This window comes from Aulonocara stuartgranti (genome assembly GCF_965226115.1).
Source record: "Aulonocara stuartgranti genome assembly, chromosome: 22".
NCBI classification, from domain to species: domain Eukaryota; kingdom Metazoa; phylum Chordata; class Actinopteri; order Cichliformes; family Cichlidae; genus Aulonocara; species Aulonocara stuartgranti.
In genome coordinates, this window is record NC_138957.1 from 34273316 (window position 1) to 34299199 (window position 25884).

The 25884-nt window shown below is 41.3% G+C and overlaps 1 protein-coding gene across 5 annotated transcripts in view; it reads right to left on the bottom strand.

The window, feature by feature from the left end:
* The window catches only part of LOC309698115 (uncharacterized protein), a 75441-nt gene extending 58725 nt beyond the window's left edge, over positions 1-16716 (bottom strand). For 4 of the 5 annotated variants that reach the window (XM_082520422.1, XM_082520423.1, XM_082520421.1 and 1 more), the window contains exon 1: positions 16480-16716. In XM_082520422.1, coding sequence (XP_082376548.1) covers positions 16480-16507 — 28 coding nt within the window. In that variant the 5' untranslated portion in view covers positions 16508-16716. Of the gene's footprint in view, positions 1-1652; positions 1846-16479 lie in introns of those variants that run through there. The other variant, XM_082520424.1, reaches the window with a different exon arrangement.
* Between the last annotated feature and the right edge of the window lie 9168 nt (positions 16717-25884).

The following is a 25884-nucleotide window of genomic DNA, read 5'->3' on the forward strand; positions in this document are numbered from 1 at the left end:
CCTGAACACTGACTGGGTCCGGTAGAGTCAGCCCCTGCTGGTCATTAGAGAAAACGCAGATTATGAATCACCTGGGAAGACCATATATGATAGATAGTGTTGCAGTCCACCACCTCTGTGACAGCAATGATCCATGACTTAATTCACACCTTGGTTTATTTGCCTCCATTTCAAGTTCTTAAGACTACCATGACCTCGATGACTGAGAACCTGGACAGCCACCTGTGCATCACCTGTACTGGACACACCTTGGTGTGAGGAGTATGCTTTAAACTGAGCTCTCTGGTCTCTTTTAAGGGTTGTGGATTCTGCACTTGTAGACTGTAAAATATTTATTTCTTCTTTTATTACTTCTGAGATGTTTTTGCTTGATTTCGATTGCTTTATCCTCATGAGATTTCAACGGTGTCCCAGCTGCTGTAAGCAGTGCTCGCTTGAAACGTAGACTGCATAAATCTGCAGCTGATCAGTTATTGTGTTTGACAGCAGCCTTGTTTTTACAGCCAGAGACTCGTTTTAAAGGCTTGCGTGATAATCTCAGGTCATTGTAGGTCTCTGTCCTCTTGGAGCTTTTAAATTATTCTGTGTGAGATGCTCAGTGATGTCGTCACAGTGAGTAACACACAAGTGTGCGTCCAGTTACAAGAGCGCAATCCAATTTTATCTTTTACAATCTTCTTAGCCACTAAAGACAATTTCACACACAAGAATGAACTTAGAGTAAATTTGTCTTCATAAGTTGAGCCCACTTTTCCTTAAACTCTTAAAACTAGCATCTCAAATTTATCCAAGAAAGCAGTTTAAGGCAATTCAAGGTCCAGGCCGGTGCCTGAGCAGTTTGGGAGGTTTTATGAAACAAAGACGTGCTTTCTGGTGTTAACTGTAACAAAGAGAACTCAGGGAACTTGTTTTAGTTGTGTTGGTTGTTTGTGTTCCCAGATTTAATGGTGCCATTTCAAGGAAAGCAGGAGTTTTTTTTCCTAAATTGGAAATTTCTTTTTGGCAGATGGCTACACACATCAGCAAGATGATAAGAGTAACTTCATACTCACCATCTAATGAACAGTGTTTGACTAAATTAATTCACAGCTAGGGTTTGTGCTGTGGTGGCTCTCAGCAAGAAGGTTTTATTTTATTTAACCTTTATTTAACCGTACGTAACACAATAGGCCACTAGGGTACACTCAGGTCAGAGTGACAAAAATGTTGTCATCAGACATTGAGCCTGAGGATCTGTGCAGATTTCTGCATGCCTGCTAGTTTTTAGTGAATGTGCCGACTCATCCGTGCAGAGTTTGCATTACAATGCACCGATTACACGTGAGCGCCTCATGTGCTCTTCTCTGAATCTTATTTCATGAGAATTCTGTTCTACAAAGTTCAGAAAAAATCCTGCATACCCAAAAACAGAATCATCAAGAAGACTGCAAATCATGCCAGTTGTCTATAAGTGTTAACAGAGATGTAGGGAGCTTGCTCAGTATGACTTTGTGCATTAAAATATACCCGTCCTGGTATCTCCTTAGACTTAATGAAGGTCAAGAAACCAGATTGCAAAGTACGCAGTGATGTAAAGAGCTGCAGCAGAAAGAGTCTAGACAACAAAGTGTGGAAGAGGCATGCATGCAAATAATATCCCCATAATCAAAAACCTTTAAGGATGCAGCTGTTCTTCCTGAGCCTGCGTGGGTTCACCCAGAGTGCTCGTTGGTCGTAGATGTGAATCTTTGGCCCTGTGACGTACACCCCCTCTCACCCAATGTCAGTCGGAGTAGGTTCAACACCCTCCTGCAGACCTGAACTGGAGATGTGGTTGTTACTTCAAAATACATGGACATTTCACCCTGACTCTCCATGAAATTTCTCTGTGAAGAAAAAACCCTGGAAAGTTCTTTCCTATTTCAACTTCCATGTCTACAAAGCCAGGTTTGTAAAGAAATGGCTTCCCCACCATATAAACTGAACTGCCACGCTCTACAACTGTCCACATGGCTTGGATGAGCTGAAACTTAAAATGTGGGGCTATCACCCTACATAATGTTCACCCTGAAACCCATTGTTTTTGTGCTACACCTGTGTCTGATCACCTACCTCACTGTGAGGCCCTGCTTGCAATCTAAGCATCTGTGCCTGCACGGAGTGTTGAAATGTGTTCTTTGTTTATCCTTTATTGGAAAACGTAATCTTTTTTCTCTTTTCCTGAGGAATTACCTCAGTAGGAAGCTGAAACGGTTATACCAGCAGATCTAGTCACACTATAACTTAGATCAGATGTAGATAATGTGATCTAAACGTTGTCCGGATTTCAGGATGTATTTCTCTTTCTCTCTCTGCCTTACAGCTCAGATGATCCTGGGAAATCCGTCAATCACATTATTGACTGGTCACCTCATTCCATGTATCTGTCACCCTTTGACTCGGCAGCAAGATCACACAATCCATCAAATGTGTGCATTTGTGTTTTTCTATGCACACACACACACACTGCTTAGTGCACAGAGCATTCGTCAGTCCGTCTGTCAACAGTGGTATCAAAAAGTCAATATTTTTAGTGTAGGGAGGGATGAGGGCTTTCCTGTGTAAGGTGATACCTCAAACACACCTGACAGAAGAACAAACACAAGGGAGTGTTTGACAGTTTAAAGACCTCTTTGTGTTCATTCACAGGTTCATAATTTTATTTTCAGGGTCCAATGGAAGGTTTAATGTCCACAAAACACATCACGTTTGCCTTTGCGCATCACCTCTCTTCACCCCTTGTGACTTTAGTGCCCCACTTCCAAAAAGCCCACTCTGCTGTGACGGGTTAGCTGCCAGCAAATCCCAGAGGTCAACCATTCACGTTTGAGCCAGAATCTGAAGTCACCGTTACACAATGCAACATGCTTTCATGCAGTGAAACACAATTACTTCCCAGGTCACTAGTGTTCACATCTGTACCATCTGGGGATGTTAACACAAAGTTAACAAAGATGCACTATTGTGCTGTTGTGTGGCACAAAACACATGTCCTTGTTCTTGTTTCCAATCATTCTTAAAGTTTGAACAATATCTGATTACTTAATTTCTGCATTACATTTTCCACACAGTTCTGGGTTTATGTTGATTAATACTCGAGTCTGACTAATTAAAGACATTTACTCACCAACTCAACAAGCACTGCATATTTACAGAACTTAAAAATATCCTTTTTATAGGAGACTTCATTAAAGTTTGAGTATAATTCAAAGAAAAAAATAAAAACAGGTGATTGTGGAAGTTGCAGCGTAATAAAGAGCGGAGGCAGACAGAAAACACACCAAAAAGAGGAATGACAGTCTGGATCTGGAAACAGGGCAGCCAATATGATTAGCAGACCTTGTTAGGGTACCTGTGTTCCAGTTTATCTTGTATTCCTAACTACCAGCAATAAACCAGCTGAGTTTTTTTAAGTTCATCTTTGCCTCTGCGAGTCTGCGTTTGGGGTCCTTTCTACCAGCCACACAGCAGACGTGACAGACCTACAGAAATCTTCTAACAGTTTGTACTTCCTCTAAATAACCTTCTGAACCTATAAGTGATAAACAGGCCAGACAATATGACCAAGGGAGACACTCCGTGCTATCAAAGTATGTGGAGAGCCAACAGATAAGCTTTAGTGCTTTTCTTGATGGTGTTTTTTGCATAAAAGGACAATGTGTGCTGGGACAGACTCCAGCCTAAACCTGTGACCTTGGCGAGGGGTAAGTGGGTTGATGCAATTAATTAAGAAATGTCTGAGGACGCTTTTGGCTGCTGAAGTCTGCAGTCTGTAAATCTGATCTCTCCTTTACATGTGTGCTGGGATCTCTGTGATATGTATAAATTATGTTTAAATTACATAATTTGAGCTTTAATCACGTTTCTACTGCAGTAAAATTAAATATTTTCTCAATGCAGGTCAAACTGACTCCTTTAATGTGCATAAAACTGCAGCGACAAGGGGGGCCGTGAACGTGAGTGGTGCGCAGTCTACTGACGTCACCTTTTTTGGCATTGAAATTCAAGCTGTTGTCTCTGGATGCCATTTATAAGTTGCTTTTAGTTCCTTTCCAAGCTGCTCGTCACATCTAAAATTCATCTGGCATGGCAGCTTCAGGCTTCCATGTTGAGGACCGGGAGCAGGAATGTAGCCACTGTGATGCAGATTTAGTTGAGAAAACTGAGAAACGGGCGAGTCAGAAAAAGGCATCACCTTCGTTTTCCATTAGTGGCCTGAATCGATTTAGCTAAAAATAAAACCAGCAGGACTCCACTGTGATCCCACTGCATTCACAGATGACCGCACAGGCCAAGTGTCACATCAGATGCCACTTGCATTATCCAACCTGGGTGTATTTATGTGGAAATCGAGCTGCTGTCTGCCAAACACCGAGTCTGCTCTCTACTCTCGGTCAGAGCGTCTTCCTCTGTCGTTGTTTGCTGCCAGATGAAACAAAGAAACGAAAGCAGAGCAACGGATCACATAACATCTCAGGTTGCACCAGCGTGGACAAACAGAAGACTGTAAATGTATAGATTCCAGGATTAATGTTCCTGTAATATTGATATACACAATGGAAATGTGACGGTAAATCTGTTATATGATCACTGCACACAAATCATCAAGCTACACTTCATGAAACTTTGTGGAGAAGAGGCCCGCAGACAACAGAAGAACCCTTTGAACTTCAGAGTCGAAGGATCCTTTCTTTACAACTGCAAAACAAGACAGCGGCCTTTGCAGAGAGGTGCGGTCCCTGATTGCCACGGTAGTTATCAAATTTCCAGACCGACATGCCATTAAATGTTTCTAATTCCGCAGCAAACCTCAGTAACACTACAATGTTGCTGCTCACTGAGCCGACCAATGCTCCATCGTGGCCATGCTGAAGCAGTAAAATCTGTTAATTAAGGGCTTCACAGTGGAAACGTGAGCAAAATATTCATGATGCTCACTCAGAGGTGACTCGGTCTCTGAAATCTCCACATTTTTGTTTCCACAGCTCTGCTCATTAAAAGTGTGCAAAGTGGAGTCTTTCTAATGAATTGAACTCCTTACTAATAATGCTGATCTCTGTGAACTAATTGTGGATATGAATATGAAAGCCAGCGTACCCTTTGTCGTCTACTCCTGAGTTCTGTTGACCAATCACGTTTGACAGGCTGATAAAAAGTCCACGTGCAAAGAAAAAGAGAGAGAGATTCCAAGTTTGGCCTTATAGAAGTTAGTTTTAATTAACTTATCCACTGATTGGTGGCTTCATCTTTCTACAATGAGAGAATGTTTGTATATACGTCAACCTGTATCTCCTCAAACTGAACTAAACTTTGCACAGACATCGTTACACATGCACCGATTATTAGCATCTATATGTTTAAAAAGAAAAAGAAAACATTTATTATAAAGTTCCCAGTTCTTTTGATTTTGGTATTTGTCATCCCCCTCTGACAACTTCTGTGTTTATCTCACGTTCAGCGTACGTTGCCAACTTAACAGTCTTTAAAAAAACTTTCCTATGGAATTTTATGGAATGAAGAATCTGAAAAACCACTGCAGGCCTGGTTTGCAATTATAAAATATAATTATAATTTATATAATTAGATTTAAATTGTATACCAATAGTCTAAATATGCAAATTAAAAACAACTAAAGCTTTGAAATAAATGTAGTGCAGCCTCCTTGTGCCCTCCTTTAGGCTCACCCCTGCATGCTGCTGGTCTCACTGCTAGAGAGAAAAAGAGAGAGAGGACGGGTGCATCAAAGTCTACAAGAAATCTATGAAACTTAAAGATATTAAACACGCTTTAATCTGAGCAAACCGGCAATGCACAGCAGCAGCTAAGAAGACTCTTCTTTACCTTTGTGCTTGCTGATGTGGTTGTGTCATAAAGGACTCTTATTGGCTTTTTACTCACAAAGCTTTCACGGTAACTTGCGCTTCTGTTGCTGACTCTTAAAAACATCATCTTTGACTGTGTTCGCAGTCATGGTACCACCTCCACATTTTATAGTGTGCATGCATCTGCTTTTAGTCAAATGTGAATGAAATCCCGTACTGTCCAGCCCTGCACAACCAGAGTCTTCATCCTACTGTTTTACGGGCCGCTAACACGAGTCTCTTTTTTGTTATTAGCCTCATAATGTAAAAACAAGCTGCCAACAAAGAAAAAACATCTGATAACCTTTAGCTACAGTTTAGCTTTTATAATTAGCATTTTGAAAACGATCCACTTTTGGAAACAATGACAGTGATAAAATCTTGGCCCGGATGGAGGCTATTGGCTCCAGACAGTGGAGTAGTTAATGGGGTCCCAAATCGAACCTAATTTAACTGATTCTTGCTCCCTTTGTTAAGTCTGACTGAATGACCAAAGCAGGTAAAGCAGTTTCAGAGCAATGCAGTTCAAAAACATCAACAAAAGAAATTAGATATTGGACTTGAGCTGGGTTTTAAATATTGGACTATGATCATTTCCCCCCTTTTTTCTAACTTCCAAGTAACAGAAGTACAAACAGTAAATGTACTAACTGCACACACACGAGCTGTAAGCCAGCTGGCACTGCATGCTGATAGGAAGAGTGTTGCCGTGTGTGGAGTCTCAGCCTCAAACTACGGCTGCCAACTCTGGCACTTTCATGCACCAGCTCACACTCACAGTAAGTATGAGGGAACTGCAAAGCCACTCCATAATGGAAAACCACAGATCCATGGATTATATAGATCTCCTCGAAGTGCATCATCTGGCATGCATCTGCACTTCATTTCAGCACTGACAGAGGACACCTTTCACATATTTCCAGTTCTGCCCATTAACATTTTTTTTTTTAAAATCCTGCATCAAAATGTTAATTGGAAAACATGCAAACCTAAAACTTTCTAAGGCTCTGCCCCTCTCTCTCTTTAGTTTACCCAGGTTTCACGCTGCCTTTGGCCACTTTTTAACAACCTCCTCGAACTCACGAGATGTGTTTGAAAGGTTCAGAGCATTTCTAAACTGTTCTGAGACCCGAGGAGGGGACATCTGACACAAAGAGACACCTTTCTTTCATCACCGTTCGAAAACAAAGATGACTCACAACCAAACTTTGTCCTCCTACCTACCATTAAGTTCCAGTTTAAGGGGCACTGTTGTGACAGGGGAGGAGATCCAGCATGAATCAAATGAGCAGATCTAAAAATGACAGGAGCACTGGGAGTGGTCTGGAGCTTCTCAAGGGGAAAACCTTGAAGGGATTAGTGCCAGATTTACGTCAAATTTAGTTTTGTTATTTTTCATGCCCCAGGTGATTGAATCCTATGTGGCTTTCTGAAAACCTTCACAAAATTGTGGAATCACCTCACTTCTGTTTTCTTTGTATAAAAAAACAGCTATTTTTTTTTTTCTTTAATAGTTATCCTGGCATCATAACCATCAAACAAAATGAATTCTGTTTAATTAATGGATTTCCCGTTGCTAATTTGTGCTTCATCATTAAAGATCACTTTCATCCAAACACAGCACACAAGCTTGTTTTGGTTCTCTTTAGCTCATTGTTACCTTGATTTTTTTTTGTTTAACTATTAGTGTTGGTTTGAATTTGGCTTTCCTGACCGTGAATCTGAATTTCAGCTAGTTTGTTGCAGTTCTGTCACAAACTCTGATTCCTGTTTCTGCACTTTTCTTTTGCTGTTTATTTTCTTTTGCTGTCTATTTTTCAGGTCATATTTATTCAGGCTTTATGTCCAGACTCTTTGCCCATGTGTTTTGCTTTCATAACCTTCTCACTTTGTTTTCATGCAATGAATATTTTAGGCAAAGCTTATGAGAAACAACTGAAATCTTTTCTCGGATTTTCTACCTGAAAGATTTGTATAATCCTTTGAGTTGTTTCAGCTGGCAGCCCTCTTGTTGGGGCCATGCTTTCCTTCAATCAGCCAGGTGCAGCCACTCATTGAGGCCTGCAAACACTTTCTTTTATTTGCAAACCTTTTTGGATATTTAGCTTTGTCCTGGTACTAGTTTGCATATTACAAGGTGATCCAGTATATTATATGTCCCTCTACTTGATATAATTACATTTTTTTGGATGTTTCCTGAAGCCAGAATGTTGAGCTATTAAACAAAAAAAATGTCTTATATCTGTGGTTTGATTATTTGCTACAAAGTAAAACAGGTGATGTCTTGATGCATTCTCAATCATCCAGCAAAGTAAATCTCCAAAAGTTGATTCTGTTCATCTTGACATAGCGTTTTCAGTGGGACTAATGTAATGCTAAATTAGTGTTGCTTTGTCTGTGCAGGTATTGTTCAGTGGGTTTAGGAAAGCTTCCAGCAGAAAACAGATGCTTCCATTTTTTGCTTGTAAGAGCAAAAATTACTGCAGTGAGATAAAAGCAGGACGGGTGAAAAGAAGAATGGCTTTAAAAGTTAAAGAGTTTTTAGACGTGATACTTTGACACGCCACATCAAAGTGTTTATCTGTGACAGAAAAGCACCAACATAAAATCTGAAATTTTTGCAATGCTCAAAACAACAAGTGCCAAGTGCTGATCTGCCTCAATGTGATGGTGACCAGCACCTGTGATATTCAGTTTCCTGCATCCAGCTCCAAGTGCACTTCACTGTCAGTGCAATTATTGTAAACAAGAAAGCAGTAACAGTGAAATGCATCCAGCCTTAAACAGTCTCTGTTCTGCTCTGCCTTTTGTCAGCCTCTGGTCTGGATTTAGGTGGAGAGCTGCTGGTTCAAGAAAGAAACCGCTCCGAGCTGTTCCTCCCATCAAAAAGGCTCAGGCTCATTTCTCATGATGGCAGATGGTGGACAAATTGAAAGGTGAAAAATAACCAACATGTTTGATCTGTTCTGGAAGGTAGAAGGTGAACGTAACATGTCTGCTTTTGCCACTTTCACTTTGAATTTCGAGGCATTAGCAGTAATTTGATGCTGCTCAGAGGCAACTCTCTTCCACACATTTGCTGTAAATGTATCCTAAACTACAAGCCAAAGCATCAGCCAACACTCAGTCCCATTTACAACTTCAAAAACTGGCATTTGCCGTCCAAAATGGGTCCACGACTCAGTTGCTGCTCTTTGTAGCTGGAAATCAGACGTGTGAGTAAACATTTATTCAGTGTTATGCTGCGGTGATGAAAGTGGTTTATCAAACTCTTACCTCGAACAAATGTCCTGATTGACAAAGTCTTTTAACTGCACCTTAAAGATACCTTAAAGCGCCTCCTCTTCAAGGAAACCACATTTTAATCCTTCCATTGTTACCTATTTTAAGAGTATTTCTAAACCATTACACCTCCACCACCAGACTGCTCCGCTGATATGGGACAGAATGGACCCATTTTTCTTGCCAAATTCAAACATCACAGCAGAAATTGAGATTAATCAGATCAGGCAACATTTTTCAAACTCTAGTCTCTGTTTCCTGTTCTTAGTTAACAGGAGAGGCATCTGATATGCTCTTCTGCTGCTATAGCAACCACTTCAACTTCCTATCACCACTGGCCATTTTCCTCTGACCTCTGAATTTCTCTTTTTTTAGACTAGTCTCTGTAAACCTAGCTGGCTGTGTGGGAAAATTCCAGTACATCAGTAGTTTCTGAAAAAGTCAGATCAGCCCACCTGACAACAACAATCATGTCACATGAAATCACCTGTCTTCTCCATCCTGATGCTAAATTTAAACCCCCAGAGGTCATTTTGACCATGTGTGTCTAAATGCACTCAGTCATGTGATTAACTTTGCATTAACAAATAGCTGAACAGTTGTTAGATGCACCTAACCTAGAGTGGATGTCCAAAATATGACGCATGGACTGAAGAAGGTCATGATATTGATGCTTTTCTAGACTTTAGCTGCATGTAGTGGCATTAACGTAGAGCAACATGTTAGAAATACTAATTAATTTGAATTTCTCTTTTGGATTGTGTTTCATAGCTTCTCTGCATAGTGAATTTTTTTATTTAGGAGGGCGCCAGTAATGTGAAGGCTCAGCAATTTGGAGCCCAAACAAAAGATAACGTTGTATTTCCTTTACATCGGTTTTCTTCCATCTAAGACAGAGAGGCATTGTGTTAAAATTGTTCCTGTTTTTCCCCAAACTGCTATTTTAGGGTCTAAACTAGAGTCTAATGCTTACAGAGGTTGATTGAGTTTTTTAGCTGACTTTGTTTGTCATTGGAAAAATCCCTGAAAATAAGGGCTCAGCACAAAAGTGATTTTTATTCCTTTTAAAGATTTTTCCACAGCCTTGATTCCATCATCTGCCATGCAAAGCTTGGTTTGAAAGTCTCTCTTCAAGGCTTAAATTAAAAATTTAGTAAAACATTTCCTTAAACCAGTGTATTTAGCCTTACACTACTAACCCAGTTTGCTGCTTTTGATTTAGTTTTCCATGTAAAGTGGTCTTAAATCTACTGTGGTGACAATTTATGGATGTGAAGCGCATCAGCCAGACGACGCCTCGATCCTCTGATGCGAGATCGATTTTATTAGTGCGAGTTTCTGCAGAACGTCTTTCTGGGCCTGATTGGAGAGTTTGGATATAGAGATCCTGCAGTATGCCTGAGAGCCTTTCTGTGTGACTGTCCTGCTGTCTGAGTGATGACTGTTAAACATCAGCTCTAGTGTTGCTGGAGGATAATTGAGTGTAATGACAGGCGGTGATGCTTTGGTTAAATGGCACTCTGCAGGAAACACACAGCTGAGTGATGAAAGGCTTAAGCACGATGATACTGCGGCCTCATGTCTTATTTTCTTTTCTGCAGATCACCTGACAGAAGCTCAGAGTCAAGGGTGAAAAGTGAATGTGACACAAAGGAACACAGAGAGCAAGCTGTTGACCCATATTTACTGTAACATTTTCCCTCCTCTCCCTCCCTCCGTCTCTGATTGACCTCCCTCTTTTACCCCGGATCTATTTTTAGCAGCCGCCGCTCTCACTCAGGCCGAATATAAGAATAGATGTTCCTCACAAGTAACGCAGCAGGAAATATTCTGCAGGCAATAATTTGGAGGGAGGGGAGGGCTGTCCAATCACCCTGACCGATTTAACAAGCTCTGTCATGCAGCGTGTCTCTTCTAGGTCCCATCACTTTTCATTCAACCCTCCAGTCTGATTTTTAGAAGCATTCTGATCCTTTAAAGAAAATAAATAATGTGATACGACAGTAAAACTATCCTGATGGTGTTCATCATGGGGCTCTTAGAAGACTGTTTTTGCCTGCTTTGATGCATCGTTTGTTTTTGTTTTTTTTGTTGTTTTTTTGTTGTCCTCTGTGGGCTGCATCATTATTATTACTATTATTATACACTGTAATACATATTAGGTGGTAAGCATCGTTGGGCAACCTTATTTTTTAAAGTTAACTTGTTGCATTGCAAGATTCCTGCCATTAAAAACTAATCAGCCACATTATAACATTAACTACTAAGAAGGTAACTAATTAGAGCACTTTCAAATGATCAAAAATAAGCAAAAGTTCACATTTACAGTCAGAGAAATACAGTTTTCATGGAGTTCTGTGCAGTTCTGTGAAAGCTAAGTCCACCCTTACTGCCTCCAAAGGAAAGAAGAGGGTATATAGCAGCCTGGTGCTGCTAATTAAATGCACTAAATTAACTGATCATCAGTGAGTGTGAGCACCTCTATAAAAGCAGACATATTGGCAGCGTGTTCGTCTGGAGTATTTAGGTGTGTGATAACACAATGCCACAATCGTCCCAGCAAATCCAATCCAAGGTCAGACCATGCAATGCTCAGAGAAACTGTAGAAAACCCAAGAACTACATTTCACACTCCACAGGCTAAAGTTAGTTAAATTCATGACCATACAATTAGAAAAAGACTGAAAAAATGTGGCTTGTTTCAAAGGGCTGTCAGGAGAAAGCCTCTTATCTCTAATAACAACAATGCTGCTCAATTAAGGATTGCAAAGCTACATCCGAACAGAGCACAAGACAAAGGGACAAAGCTCTTTGGACAGACGGAGACTGAACCAAAGTGCTGATGTTTAGTCATAATGTAAAGCACCACAACTGGAGAAAAACAAAACACACAATTCAGCACAAACACCTCATGTCAGGTTGTCAGCAGTTGTGCTTATTTTGCAGCCACAGGACCTGGGCAGCTCACAGTGACTGAGTCAACCATTAACTGCTGTGTGTACCAGAGTAGTGAGGCCATCTGTATGACAGCTAAAACTTGGCTGAAACTAAATCAGCACAATGATCCCGAGCAAAGCAGAAAATATGCAACAGAATGGCTGAAAAAGTAAAGAATCAAGGTGTTGTGCTGACCCAGTCAAAGTCCAGACTGCAACCTCATTGAAATGCTGTAGCAGGACCTTAAGAGCTCATAAATGAATGTCCACACACCTCGATGAACCGAAGCACCGCTGTAAAGAAGAGTGGACTACGTTCTAAGAGACTGAAAGTCAAACAGAAAACAATCGCTTCAAGCCATTACTGCTATAAGTAATAGTGCAAGCTCCTGAATGATGTGATGCACTTAGAAAAATGACTAGTTTGATGATGAACTGGTGCCTGTGTAACATTTTTCAGGCATCTGTCTAGTGGGGAAAAACTGTACCCTACTCTGAGTGACAAAGTACAACTGAATAATTAATTCAAAAGTAGTGCATGCAGATTTCAGAATATAAATGGAATGGAATAGTAACAGTGAGCAAAGGAAGGGGAGTTCATTGTATATCTGACAGTGGACTCATTTCTGTGCATCTTCTGCAGGACCGCAGTGCAGCATTCAATAGTGTTGACCACAATATCTTATTAGAGAGATTAGCAAATCCCATAGTTATTAAAGGTACTGTTCTGCAGTGTTTTGAATCATATTTATCTAAAAGATTTGGGGAGTGCAAATCACACACTAAGGTTAACTGTGGAGTTCCACAGGGTTCTGTGCTGGGACCAGTTCTGTTTACAGTATACATGCTTTTCTCGGGGAGTGTGCAGATGATATTCAGCTTTATGTATGTAGGAAGCCAGATGTAAACTGTCTTACTGAATTTGCGCAAGATCTCTACAATGAGACGCATCCCCACTAAGAGCAATGCCTAATAAATTAGTTAATGACTTTATATTTTCTAGGGTGAACTACTGTAATTCATTATTATCAGGCAATGATGCAACAAAAATACTGACAGGAACCAGAAAGAACCACATTTCTCCTTTATTAGCTTCTCTTTGTTGGCTCCCTGGCTTCTTCCTGTTACAAGGGCTTTTTTCCTTCCTGCTGTCACCAAGTGCTTACTTGTAAAGGGTTGTTGATTGTGAAGCGCCTCAAGTGCCTTGAGGTAACGCTCGTTTTGATTTGGCACTACATTAAAAAATAATTGAATTGAATATTTAAGTAACTGTGCAGCAAACTGTGCGTACTGAGTCATGGCCAATTGTGCCCCAGTAGAACTTTACATCTACCAACATGTGCAGGGGTACTGTGGTGGTAAGACCAAACCTAAGAAGCAGCAGAAATTAAAATGTCAAAGTCTGAGCTATTGCTTGTTCTGCGCTGGTAAACAATGACAAGGACACAGAAGTGCAATAACAATAACAGTGTTTTTTATTCTGCAAAGAAGCAGCTTTGCTTTCTCTTTTTGATGTACTCAGCAGCTGTGAGCCTCCACCTTTTCCTTCAGTTCTTCAGCGCGCTCGTCCCAACAATGCCGCCACTGTGTCCCTGATCAAGGTCACACAATATTCATCCACAGAAGTTGTTTTATGTCTGTCTCATTGTAGTTTTCCTAGATTAACTCTTTGTTTTAGACTGACTTCCAAAACCTAGTTCCTGTTCAGAGACAGACACCTAATACTTGCAGAGTTGGAAACAAAATTAAATCCCATTAAAGTGGAGATACAGTGAAAGCAAAAATTTCTAAAAACTCTGTTATTGTCAGTGTAGGTTTAGCTCTGATACCTTGCTAAGATATTTTTGGTCTCATTTATCCTCTGCGAACAGTCCCACTTTTTATTGCTTTGTCTCCCCTGCGTGCAGACAGTCAGCTCCAGACCTCACTCTCAGCTCACTCCTCACAGCGTCTGGAGCACACATTTCCAAAAATGAAAATATCAACTGGAGTTAGATAACGTGGCCGGCGCATAGCTAGCATAATGTGCTTTGATCTACTTCTGACACAGCAAATAATAGAGAGAGAAGAAGAGGAAGGGAGGGAGAGAGAATCAGCCAGAGGAGATAAGAAAAAAAAAACCTAACCACAAAGGGGAACACACCCACTTATGAGACCAAATAAACGCTCCAGGATATTATTTTGGATCTTCACACCACAAGCTTCTGCTCTTCTTCCTTATCATTCCTCACCCACTACAGTCCCTGCCCCAGTCCCTCGCCATCCTTTACCGGCTCTGCTCAATGACAACCAAAGGTCAAATTTTCCTTTATTTAAGTCCTCCAGCACCCTCCATTTGTTTTCATAAAGGAGCTGATGAGGCTGTGATAGTGTAGATAGAGGGAGGGGATCATGGCTCTGGTACAATGTGTGTGTCATCACATATGAGCATGTGAAGGCAGGACACAACAGCTGGATGCTGCACATAATGGGAAATGACAATACACATGCAGAGAGGTGACCACACGTTTCTTTATCAGCAGTTTGGGATATCTTGGGTTGTGGTATTTGTAGTGGAGAGAGACTTTAGTGGCACTGGCATGTGGGAATTTTCACAGAAAGCACCACCTCCTAAACTACAAATGACCACACTACTGCTGCGTGTCTATGCTGTGCTGAAAGTCCTGTATCTGCCTGAACATGTTCACCTTGCACTCCTTCCTGACTGACTTACAATTTAGTTTTAAACTGGCACTGAACATTTAAATGTACAATGAGCACATTTGTACTCTTGTCTCTTTGTAGACCAGTTCCAGACCTTAGGAGCAAGAGCGCTTTCTTTTAACGTTTTAAACACTGAATTTAAAATTTGATTATTGAAGGTTTAGCCGAAATTCACTCTGAGACTTATAGTGTCGCGTTGGCTACAAACCACCAAAACATTTTCAGCCAGTAGAAGGAGGTTATGTCATTGGCATAGCTGTAAGTTCTAGTTAGCTAACTGCACGCCCATAACCATCTATAGGGTTCAAGTACCAATGAACCCAAAAAACATTAGCGTCACTAAGGAAGTGGGTAAGTTTGTTCTCTCTTGTGCTGTTTTAATTTCAAGAACACTGGAAAATTGCTAATTTACGATAAGCCAACAATTCCTGGCTAACAGCATCTGATACCAACACTGTGAAACTGAGATAATATTCCAAATGATTTTGATGCAATGATACAAACGAGTCCAAAAAATCGGAAACTGGAGCAAGAAAATTAAAAGTAACAAGAAGGAAGAGTAGCGCACTCTGGAATGATAGTGTAGGGGGCGCTCTAAGCAAAGAAATGGTTTTCCTTTTTTTCCTTGTGATTTCTGGGCAAAAATGTAAAAAGGTGAATCCAGGCTGTTAGAGCCTAAACCTTTGGAAGGGAAAGATCAATGCATAAGGTCAACAGGGGTCCTCACAATGGTGTGTGTGCGCGTGTGTGTAGCATTGACTTCACAGAAATGACCTACATGAGCTGAGCGTTCAGGCGCACACCTGAGTGCGCCGAGCCCGGTTCTGACTCATCCTGCAAGAGTCAATCTCGGAGCTTCCTGTTCATAACTCTCACCGTGTGTGTGTGTGTGTGTGTGTGTGTGTGTGTGTGTGTGTGTGTGTGTGAGAGAGAGAGAGAGAGAGAGAGAGAGAGAGAGAGAGAGAGAGAAAGAAACCCGGTATCCACTGCCTGCGTCTTCAATTTATTACGTCGCAGCATGACGCACAGAAGAGGGAGAGTCAAGAGGAGAGGATGGATGGAGGGAGGGAGGGATGGATGGAAGAATGGAAGGAAGGAAAGAAAAGAAGGGGTGAGTAAGAGGGGAAAGTGGAAGAAGGGAGGAGGGGGGAGAGGGGGATTTTGTCAGACACCCAGCATGCAATGACCTTAGTCTTGTGTCAAGGCGGAGGTCTCTCTCTCTCTCTCATCTCTCATACACACACACACACACACACACACACACACACACACACACACACTGTCTGCATGCCCAGTGTCATCCATGTGGAGACGAAAAACGTCAAAGCGCATCTTATTCCGCTCACATCTCTGCTGCCTGTCTGTCCTGCCTCTCCCCTCACACACACACACACACACACACACACACACACACACACGCACACGCACTGAGATGCGATAGTAATCCCTACAGTAAACTGTGCAGACACTACACCCTGAAAACAGACACCTTTATGGGCACGAAAAGAGCAGAAGACCACCGAAGCGCTGCAACTTCCTGCGGGATAATTAGCGATAAGTAAACCTGGAAAATCACACATGTGTGTCTGTTTCATCTCATTTCTCTTCTTTTAAATTCTCCACATGCATGCATCCATCCATCTTGCCACATGGCGGGATATAAAGAAGCGTGTCCTTACTGATTGTCCGGGATCCTATGCAGCCCATGTTGTCTTACAGAGGCTCGTTCAGCTCGGGGAAAATAAAATCCATCCGTCCAGCAGGCATTTCTCCCCGGGTCTCTTTCTCTGCGCGTTCCCCCTCTCCTCCGTTCTCCTCTCTGTCTTCTTCACTGTCCTCCTCTCCTCCGTATGTGAGAAGCAGAGAGGGTGTGTATGTGCGTGTCATCCGACTCTCTCTCTCTCTCTCTCTCTCTCTCTCTCTCTCTCTCTCTCCGCCGTACCGTCGTCACACACTCCGGTTTCCCCCAGTCACTGCTGATGTTGCTCTATCGCTCTCCCTCGCTTTGTCGCTGGCACGCACACACTAACGCGGACACGAACACATTGTCTTACATGGAAAGACAAACACAGTCATGCAGAAACATGGATGTGCACACGCGTAAAGGACGGGCAGCAGAAGTTTCTTCGGTGCTCTTATTTCCGTAAAGGTTACAAAGAACTTTCATCCAGATTTTACATATTTAGTCGCCACTACCAATGCAATGCAACACTCCCATTCCGGGAAAGACCCCAGAGCATGAGTCATGAGGGACACCCTCATAGCCTAAAAGTAGGACGCAGATCTGATCTGATCGGGATATTTTGCATATGTTGAGACCCAAACTCAACCAAAGAACTGCACCTTCTACTTCAGTGATTTTCATCAACAAAATATCTCTGCAATGTGTTTATTGGTTCTCTTTATTTCTTTAATTTGGCCAAAATTTTTACTTTTGCTTCAGTGTGTAAAGGTTTGAGAGGTCATATGTGAAGGTCAAGGTCAGTATGTGTTTTTGGCCATAACTCAAGAATTATGACAAAATCTCCTACAAATACCTAACAGGATCAAATGAAGCCATGCCCGGCGTTTTGTCTGTTTGTCTGTGTTTTTATTATGTCCTGAAAAAAAAAACATTTGTGGCCAATTTTAAATGGCAGCCTGAGGAACAAAAGAAAGGTTGACATTTAAAAAAATCTAGTCATTACTCAAATCAAAGAAGTCAGACCTGATTAGAATTTGGCAGATTTCCCCTTCAAGGGCATTTCCTGTTGCATCTCCAGACTGCTTTCAGTGTGTTTGCTATTTTTAGATCTCTCCATGAAAGCCTATTATGACCATGTGTACTTGTGATTTCAACTATAGCCCACTAAACTTGTACAGAGAGCAAACATCAGCTTCTCTTTTAAAACTGGCCCGACCTTCAGCAGTTTCCATTTTGACAAGTTCACTATTTGCAAGTCCAAATACAGCAAAAACTACAAATGTAAATGTGCCGTTGTGGACTTTCTTTGCCACAACACCAGTTTCCTTTACAACATGCCCAGCTCACTGGATTGGTTTCCTGAGTCTTCAACATAAAATAGAAAAACAAGTCTAAATGTTGTCAGAGAGCTTTAACGATAACTAAGTAGGCTCTCTACTGTCACCTTGCACAAAAACACGTTACTTCGTTTATTGCACTGATACAGCAGCAGAACAAAGCTGCTCTCTTTGGCAAATATGCTTCTTTAAATCTAAAAGCCATCCACCAGACAGAAATGAATATTTAGCTCAAATGATTCCCACACGTGCAGTTTTTCTTCACAACAGTGTTGACAAAGAAGAGTTTCAGCTACAGATACAACTTGAAGGGCCAGATGTCCAGTGTGTCATAACATTGGAACCAAATCTGACCAAAACAACATTTGCATAATGAAAGTATCCCAGAATAAGCCTGAGAGTCTTTGCTGTCGGCCGCTGTGATGCTAAGTTTGGCAAACGTTACTGTTTCACTTTGTCCACACAACCTTTCAGTGTGAGAATCATTTGGTGCTTTGAAGTATCTGAAAAATATGACAAATAAAAGATGTTTAAACATATTCAGCTAAGAGTTTTAACGTGACCAGTAAAATGATAAGCATGGGGTTGTACTGCAATATCCTCACATCTTCAACTCCATAATCAGCAGAGAATTGATGGTGTTATTAAAGGGCGATCGTGTGATTAGGGGCTTCAAACGTTAGTCGATCTTGATAAACTGCCTTGTTGAAGTAAACATGTTTATAGCAGTGAAACACACATTTGATCTCTCCTAAAACATTCCCTCTTCTTAACAACTGTATGGTGGGTGGAATTTTTATAGCTCATTTATTTTCCAGAGCCTTAAGTTAGGGGGTGACCACTTTGACTGACCACTGTCAGCATGCTAGGCTTCACCAGTCACTTCCTGTTTTAATTGGATACAGATATCAGTTTAAAATCCTCACTCTTACTTTTATGTCTCTACAAGGAGAGGCCCCCATTTATATCATCGAGCTTCTTCACCCTTACTCTCCAAACCGGATCCTTAGATCCACTGATAGCGATCTTCTGACTATTCCATGGACCCGTTTAAAAAAAAAAGAGGGGGGGGGGGGGGGTCGTGAAGCCCATGAAGCATTTTTGATGCAATTATCTGCATGATGTTACATCTTGCTGTGTGGTACAGACATCCAGGAAGTTTGTGGTTCAGTCCTGTTGAATGAAACTTGAGTATTTAATTAGTTAGCTGATAATTAGCAGTAAGAAGCAATGTGTGCATGTGCATTGCACCTGTACAGGTTATGGATGCAGCTCGATAACCAAGCATGTAACTTTCTCATGCAAATGTGGTCATTTCAGGCTCCACAAAACTATGATTCCATTGACCAGAGCAATGGTTGAATTTTTCCCTGTTGCCACTGAACACATCTGTTGTCAGGAAAACGCACATGACATATTTTTCAGATTTTTTTCCATGAGTGGATCACTTAAGTGCAAATCTCTGTGTTTAACTTTGAGAACCTGAGACCAAAACTGTTCATATTTTGCTGCACTCACAGCCCATGAGCTGTACATCTTTTCATGGCTTTATCTGCACCTTTCAGCTACTAATCCACTCATATTAAACCTGTCTGCTCAGCTCTGACAGCGACATCCTTACTCATCGTTTGCACCCAGACGCCCGCCCATGAACCATCTGATGCACATTTCTTTCACCATCATCGTTGCTGGTAGGTCTGGAAGTTTTCATTCCACTTGGCTAAAGGTGAACAAGTGTTGATACGAGCGGCATCTCATGCATGTAATGTGCATCACGCTGCAGCCTGTTTCGGTTGTCCTGTTTGGGCTTTCCTCTCACTCCCTCATCTGTCTCTCACTAACAATGCAGTACAGTTGTTCCCCTCCTCCAAACATCTCTGCCCTGCCTCCCTTGCTGCCTCTCCCACAATATGAATATGAAAACACGCGGTGATTCAGCTAAGCAGTGCAGCAGGCGAGGAAGGACGGGGCGCTCTGGACTCTATTAACTCAGATCTCCATTTCAGACGGATAACAGAACTCGACTCTCTGAACTCAACACTCAATAGATATCTGACCGAGCTGGGGGATTGGAAAAATAGAGTTCAAAATATGTTATACTGTGACAATAAACTCACATTTTATGCAGGAAAAAGCATTTTGAAGCTACTGAGCAAGCATTTCTGTCATCTCTCTTAACACTGATGCATATCATCAGACATCAGAAGAATATATTTAAGCTTTATAGGATCATTTATCTTTATTGCAGCTTTGCAGTTTTGTTTCGTAGCATGTGCCATCATTCGTAGCCTTTCACCTCTGTGTTGGGTGGACCTGTTCTTTGATCAGTCCTGTTTCCTTTTGCTTGATGTAACTGGATGAAAGCATCAAAACCACCTGAAGAAACGACAGCTGACGTTATCGTGATTAGGCCTTAAAATCTCACGTTGTTGTGTTTGAGTTTTGGTTCCTGTGTATTTATCTACTTTAGTTCCTCATGTTTCTCATTGTTGTTTCTATCGTTCCCTTCTATCCCGTCTTCTTCTGTCTCACTTACAGTCACTTCCTGTTTTAATTTTCTGCATCTTAAGTAGCTCTACTTCCTGTCTCTGGCTTCTGTCGCTTGTCTTCTTTAATTCCCTAATTCTTTTCACCTACGTCTGTATCTCATTCAGCTCATTTTGTATATCGTCTACCTCTCTGACTGTGTTTGTCAGATCCTGGTTTGTGTTAGGCTTGATTTTTGTTTTTTCTACCACTTTTATAAACAGATCATCTTTGCCAGAGTAAAGATTGACTTCATTTCTTCATTCAGTTTCTCTGCAGATGGATCCTCTTTTGAACAAAAACATGACAGCAGAGTATAAAAGCTGATATTCAGTACTGTACATCATTGCCTTGTATTTTGTTTCCAAGGATCTAGGCATTCTTTAAAAATGTTTAAAGTGGTCGTCAGAAACAGTTCTCAAGGTTTTTCTGAAGATTTGCCAAAGTTCTTCTTTGGACATCAGCTGCTTTTGGACCTATTTTAATGCCATGTCAGTTCTTGTACTTGTTCATTTTCAGAGGAATGTGTTTTAGACCCAGCGCTAAAGTCAGTGGCCAATAAATAACTCAATCATAAAAAGCACCCTCACTCAAGTATTAGTATTTAGTATTTATTTATTTATTGTCATTGTCAAGAACAATGAAATTGCGTTTGGGGCTTCCATACAACCCAAAAGAAAGAAGAAAATAATAAATACCCCTTAAAACCCAAGTGTACATATTTAACCCAGTGTGACTCCAATGCAATAAGACAATCCTTAGCAATAATGTTCGTAGAAAGGGATGAACAAACATTGGATATCTTAGCATGGTGTGCAAAGTGTCTTTGAAAGGATGAGGAAACTAGACAAGTACAAAAATACAGTTGGATTTTAATCCACCATGCGATATTTTGTGGCAGCATGGTGGCACGGTGATTAGCAGTGTTGCCTCATATCAAAAAGCTCCTGAGTTTGATTCCCACCACCTGGCCAGGTGGAGTTTGCGTGGGTTCTCTTCCTTCCTCAGACATGCAGTTAGTGGGGTTAGGTTAATTGGAGACTGGTGATCAGTTATGGATCGAAACAGAACCAATACTAGTGAGAATCCAAAGAAAAGCTTTGAATTTCCTTTTAAAAAGCTGGAGAACTTTTCCAGAACACTACTTAAAGAAAGCCTGTCTCAGATAGTTCAGACTTTGTTGAAGATTAAAGGTGCTCATACTAAATATGGACTTGTTAGAATTGAACAGAACTCTGTTCGTACCTTATATACTATAATTTTCATGTATGTATCACATTTCAACAAATTCCTGCACTTGTTTCCCATTTTTCATAGTAAAATATAAAGAAACGAGGGGTGGCTCAAGACTTTTGCACAGTGCTGTATAAGGCCCTGAAAGCACTCATACTCACAGGGAGCTAGTCAGAGTCAAACAATACTCTGAAACTGTCGAACACAGAATGAGTCATTCTGCTTTTACCTTCAGCTTTCATAGCTGAAAATAAAATGAATGGGACACTGGTGGGAAGTGACGTCTGTGCCCTGAGCTTTGCCAGATGTGCCCTGAAATTAAAAAGAATAAAAATATCAAGTCCAAAGTTCAGCATTGCATGTAAAAACATGGTTTCGGGAAGCTGGGTGCTGCACGTACTGTAGTGAGGAGACTCGTGGTCTGATGATATTTGCAAATGCTCCCGTTTACTCTGATCAGAGGAGAAATGTTGACTCATATCAGCAAATTGAAAGTTGTCTTTGGCGGAGAGATGCAGAGCATATGGGAGGTTTTCTGTTGAGAATTATTAACAGTCATGGGTAGAAATGAAGAGATGAATGGGAATTAGATGGAAGGGGAGCAACATAGAAAGAGCAAAAAAGGGAGGTGAAACCCAAGCAACTGTGGATGCTTTCCAAATAAAAACTCGCCTGAGAGAGTGAAGTGATGGAGGGATGAAAGAGAGGAGGAGGGCGAAGTCTGAGTCATGCTGAGAGATGAGGAGAAAGAATTCAAGCAGAGAAAATTTATGGGGAATATGAGCTTCTGTAGGAATAGAAAAAAAACTTCAGATGGGTAAAAAAAGTAAGAGACGGAGGAAAAGGGGTTATTAGTATTCTGGCTGAGAGAGGAGAAGGGAAGACAAGAAGGAGGTAGAGGAGGAGCAATGAGAGACGGGTGAGGTGACGGTGCAAAAGGAGCAGAAAATTAATGGGAACTGACAAGAAGGAGAAATGTTATGTGTCTACATAAAGACAAACAGTGCTAACTATTTATAGCTGGGAGTGTGTTACTGAGTGTGCATGATACTTAATTGTACAGCTGGTTGTGTGTGTGTGTGTGTGTGTGTGTGTGTGTGTGTGTGTGTGTGTGTGTGTGTGTGTGTGTGTGTGTGTGTGTGTGTGTGTGTGAGGGAGAGTGAGGGACGTATGAGCACAAAAGAAAGTGATGAAAGGCTTTTCAGAGGACAATAGTTGTTAAATTGCTTTTTAGCACCAAAACAAATGGAAGAAAACCACATGACGGAAATGTGTTGAAGCGGAGTCCAGTTGTTTTCTCTGTTTTTTCCAGTCCTGCAGGCCAGATGTCCCCACAGTAGTAAAAATGTCCTGCTCATTTCCAGCACTTTCATAGTCCTCATCTTATGCTGCTGCTCAGTTTGTCTTATGTCTGAAACAAACTGTTACTGGCTCCTTGCCTTTTAAGACAGCTTTATTCTGATTGGCTTCCCTTCACAAACACAGGATCTGATGACCTTATTAGGAATGTCTTTTCTCTGTGACATCACAGAGTGCCAGGAGTAGAAAAAAATTATAATTTGGAGTGTAAACCAGGTCTTTTTATCAGTCTGAGCTCCTCCTCCCCTGAGCTCTTTAATCAAGGGACATTATACATGTTACCTAATGCTCTTACTCTCTGTCTTTTGTTGCCTTTTGTTATTGTTGGAGTCAAATTGTTAAATGTTGTCATTGTGTTTCTTAAATTTGTAAAGTCTTAGTTTCAAACTATAGGATCAAAGATATTCCTTTGTCTCTGACCACCTCTCCAGCCACTCTGGTGCTGGGGGAGGTTTTATTTTAAGCACATCCTATCTGAAAGATCTGTTTCTTGTGTGGTAAGCTTCCTGCTTTTATGATCCTTTTGGTGAGCAGGAGATCACACAAAGGCAACCCCAAACACATTCTCACGTACACAAAACACACACATTCTTGCACATGCATAGACGTGCACACACCTACACACATAGTGCCTTCTTTTAGAACCATAGGGGGGTTTACGAGGGGAGGTGCTTGTGTAAACTGTTTTCAATCAGGCTCAGGGAGGGGCCACCATCCTCCATGACTGGTTTGGGGTGAGGGGAGTTTCAGCTGCTTGTTTAAAAGTTGGTGGATAAACTGTTTTGGGTTTCTGAAGTGGACACAGTTTGAGGACCCGTGCTTTAACCAAACGCTCTTCTGATTGGCTGACTCCTCATTTATGTCACACATGTCTTCTCTGCCAGGAACAAGCTATTGTAGCTCCTCCCCCTTTAAATCAACTTATGAGTGGTTCACCCAGAAAGCCAGTAAAGGCGTCCTGGCCATCCGAGAGGCCAACAACAAACGTAAGCACATGCATGCATATACCTGTTCAGGTATATGCATGCATGTGCTGCAACAGTGTTTTTTAAGCACAAAAAAATATTGTGCTGTATTGCTAGTGGTGTGATAATTGCTATACCTATTTAAGAAGCGAAACAGTTTTTTCCCTGTGTGTCTTACTTTACTATGCAAATTCTGACTTTTAAGGTGCCTGGAGCGCAGCATGACACCTTAAAGGTGGTCACCGTGGAGCTGGTCAATGGCCCACCCTGTCATCATGTGAGTCTTTGGGATCATATGAGCAAAGATGTGAAGTGAGGGGAAAAGTCCAGCTGGCTTTAACTCAACCACTAAAATTACTGAGAACTCACAGAGAGAAAATATCCATTTTAGCAAATTTCATCAAAAGATCAAAGTGTCTATTTCTGGCTACCAGCTCCATCCTATCTGTAAAAATCAAATGACAAAATGAGGATCATTAATCAAACACCACAAATATATGCATGTGCAAGAGTTCAAGGTCTGATCAAAAATGTGATTTGATTTGTTCCCACTTCATGAAAGTCTCCGAACCAATTCAAATCAAGACAAGTAAATAAATGAATAGATTAGGTTGATGCATTTTTTCCCTTTTACCTAAAACTAAACAAAAATAATAATAATAAAAGTACAGCCACTTCTTTTGGATGGAAGAAGAAATAAAGAAAAGAATATATGTGAGTAACAAAAGTAATTTATTTTCTATCTAAAAGTAGCTCAGCTCCAACCAGATTTCTGTCTGTTGGTTTCTTTTTGGTAATAATGTTTTTTGCAGAACATCAGGCTGTCTTACTATGATCAGAATTCATGCAGTCGCCTCTGGCTGGTTTTTGGAGTTGCTAAGATTAGCTTGGGAATTAGCTTCAGGTTAGAGGTTTTTGAGGGAAAGGTCGGGGCGGCTCGTCTTCAGAAGATGTGTTTAGATGAAGGCAGCAGTGTGGCTGTCTGCTGAGTAATCCTGTCCTTGGCAGCTGGAGAGGAGGACTTACTCCTTAAATACTCACCCTGACTGCTTAAAGAGCTTCAACACACGGGGTTTCCTCTGCGGGGCGGGAGGGGCTCATCAGCTGAATATGTGGCTTTACAAACCTGTTGCAGTGCAGTAAATATAGAGCACACCCTTCATAAGAGCAAAATGAGTTTGCTCTGTTCATTTATTTTTACAAATATCACCTAAAACAGTCTAAACGATCATAAAAGAGTTACAAATCAAAGAAGGGGACACAAATGCAGGATGTTCAAGTAAAATCCAAACATTTCATGTTCACCATCAAATTCTCCCTGCTGGCACTGTCCTGGAGAATTGGATGAACCCAGAATCTCAGTTTCTAAGTTATCAAGTATTTTTATTTTCACTTGTCCTGGTAATATGAGCAGCATTCACTCTAGTTTAGCTTCATTTTGAGTCCTGAGTACCGTTTCTGCTCATTTCCAGTGCCGTTTATTGTTTTTCCTCTCATAACAAAGATAATTATGGCCTCTGTAGTAGCTTTAGCATTTGCACATCCTATAAAGTTACCCTAAAGGTTTCTGCTTTAATTCAACCTTGACACCTCAGCATCATTCTCTGTGATATGAATGACGATTACACAGTCACATACTAACACACACACACAAGGCCCAGCAGCAGGTTATAGGCTTCACAGAGCTCACAGTAAATGCCACAACGATTGATCCCATACTTGAGTCCGGCAGAATCGATACTCTTTGTTTTCAGCTCACAGTGTCGTCCCCGCTGCTCGGCTCCCCGCTGCCGCCAAAAGGCCTCCGAAGCAGCGTTTGGGCTGCTCGTCAGGCTTCAGAAACCTAAACAAAACGGCTCCAGAGGGTCGAGTTCACCGGCTCTGTGCTGAGCGGGGAACCAAAGTGATGTAAACGAAAGTGCGAAAGCATCCAGCTGAGGAGAAAAAAGTAGAATCCTCCATTCCCGGCTGTTTCCGTGT